Source organism: Fukomys damarensis, unplaced genomic scaffold (genome assembly GCF_012274545.1).
Source record: "Fukomys damarensis isolate Sample0158 unplaced genomic scaffold, DMR_v1.0_HiC HiC_scaffold_12, whole genome shotgun sequence".
Classification (NCBI taxonomy): Eukaryota; Metazoa; Chordata; class Mammalia; order Rodentia; family Bathyergidae; genus Fukomys; species Fukomys damarensis.
Window position 1 is genome coordinate 42,645,194 of NW_022900924.1, and position 2,289 is coordinate 42,647,482.

At 48.3% G+C, this 2,289-nt stretch overlaps 1 protein-coding gene across 1 annotated transcript; it reads left to right on the forward strand.

The window, feature by feature from the left end:
• Nucleotides 1-412, forward strand: LOC104862476 (Krueppel-like factor 2; the record flags this gene model as incomplete). Its single annotated transcript, XM_010624541.2, has 1 exon — nucleotides 1-412. A coding segment is annotated over one exon (249 nt), but the record flags the coding sequence as incomplete, so codon positions are not given.
• Nucleotides 413-2,289: the final 1,877 nt, after the last annotated feature.

Sequence of the window (2,289 nt, forward strand, 5' to 3'; positions counted from 1 at the left end):
TGCGGCTACGCGGGCTGCGGCAAGACCTACACGAAGAGCTCGCACCTCAAGGCGCACCTGCGCACCCACACCGGCGAGAAGCCCTACCGCTGCGACTGGGACGGCTGCGAGTGGAAGTTCGCCCGCTCCGACGAGCTGACCCGGCACTACCGCAAGCACACGGGCCTGCGCCCCTTCCGGTGCCCGCAGTGCGACCGCGCCTTCTCCAGGTCGGACCACCTGGCCTTGCACACGAAGCGGCACTTTTAACCTCCGTGGACACGACCGGGACCGAACCTTTCACACCGTCCTCCACAGGGGAGGAGCCCGGCGGGCAGGTACTGCAGTCCTGGCCGAGTTCCCAGCAGGTCAGCTTGTGGGTGGATAATCGGGAGAAAGGAGAGATCCAAAAGACAAAAAAAAAAAAAAAAAAAAAAAAAAAACTTGTGGAAACCGGATCTTCACTCATTCCGATTCTGAGTCCACTCGAAAGTGCCCGGACTTACAAAATGCCACGGGAGAGACTGGAAGTTGTTGTGGCCAACAGGGTATCTTTGAGTTGGGAAGTTGGGGAAGAGCCGGATTTTGTGTTTTGAGACAGGGTCTCGCTTGCTATTGGTCCAGGCTGGCTTTGAACTCACTTTGTAGCCCACTCTGGCCTCACAGTGATCCTCCTGCCTCAGCCTCCCTGAGTGCTGGGACTGCTACAGGTGTGCACTACCACACCCAGCTAATGTTTTGTGGAGTTTGTATTTTTCTCAAGGTGAGAAATAAGCTCTAAATAAACTTATAATATTTTATCTGAAAATTTTAAGCCATATTGTATCCTTATGACTTTGCTGTGTACTCTTAGAAAAATGGGCTCTTTGGCAATCCCCTTCCAGGTCCCTCCTGTCTCAGGAACTATCTCAAAACTTCCTACTCTTAACCTCTATTTCTTAGAATTCATTCTTTGATTTCAGGGGACACAAACTCTGCATATCTGACACCCAGCAGGTTGAGAGTTACATTTTCCCTACGTCCATGGGGTTCTAGGCGTGCACCATCACATCAGCTTGCCTTCATGTGCCTTTTTCTTTGTACCAGGAATTGAATTGGGGTCCTTGTGCTTGCCAGGCAGTGCAGAACCAGAGCTAAATCCCCAGCCCACCATATGTGTTTTTTTTGTTTGTTGGTTGGTTGGTTTTTTGAGACAGGGTCTCACTGTATAGTTGAGGCTGACCTGGAACTCACTATGTAGCCCAGGCTGGTCTCGAACTCACCGCGATCCTCCTGCCTCAGCCTCCTGAGTGCTGGGATTACAGGTGTGCGCCACCACGCTGGGCCCCACCATATATTTTAATACATAATTTTGAGAGAGGAAATCACTCCATATGGCATTGGGCAGCTATGGGTTAACTGCGTCATTAGGCAACTATGGGTTAACTAGGTAACTCTGTTCTTTGTAGAGTGTACCTGAGTAGCCACAACAACTTCTGTAATCTGTCACCAAAGGAACCTAACGGACTCAAAGTCCTGCCAGAACCTTTTGCTCCCCCGCCGCCCCGCCTCCACTGCTCTGCTCTGTGTAAATCCTGCTTGCTGTATCCCTAGGGAAACTCCAGTGGATTTGAGCCTCTATGTGTAAAAGGAGGTCTACAAGGAATTACTTCTGTTCAGGACTCTCAAGACAGGAATCACTCGCTGAGCTACTGGCAACATTAAAAGCTGCTTTTTGCTCCTATCTTTGTGTTCAAGAGTTATCTGTGCTGGTGTCCTCACTGTTTCCTGCTTCACATTTAGATTTTTTCAACCATTATTGCTTCTTGGCCTTTTGGCTAAGATCAAAGTGTAGATTTTTCAACTAGAATGAATGTATTATACATTCAAAAATTAAGAGGAATACTTAATTAGGAACAGGCAAATCCTATTTATAGTGTCAAGGAACTAAACTACATTTCATGCTCTGCCTTGCATGTACTGGATCTTCAACAATTCGTTGAGGTACTGTATTAATGTGAAGATTCCAGGTTTAAGGTGCTGTGATAGGTCAGACCTCAAGGGCCTGGCTGGCCGAGGTGGCCAAGCCGGCTGAGACTGGCTAGGGAGAGATGGAAGGTAGCACCGGGCCAACAGGGGTGTGATTATAATGAACATGAAACCTGCTTTCCTAATGTAAAAAACTGCACTCTTACAGTTAGTAATGATAAAAGAAAAATTGGGGTGGGACACGCCTGTAACAGGAGGCTGAGACAGGAAGAGCACCTAGGCTTTGAGGCCAGCCTGGACTACATATCAAGGCCCTGCCTCAAAAAAAAAAAAAAAAAAAAG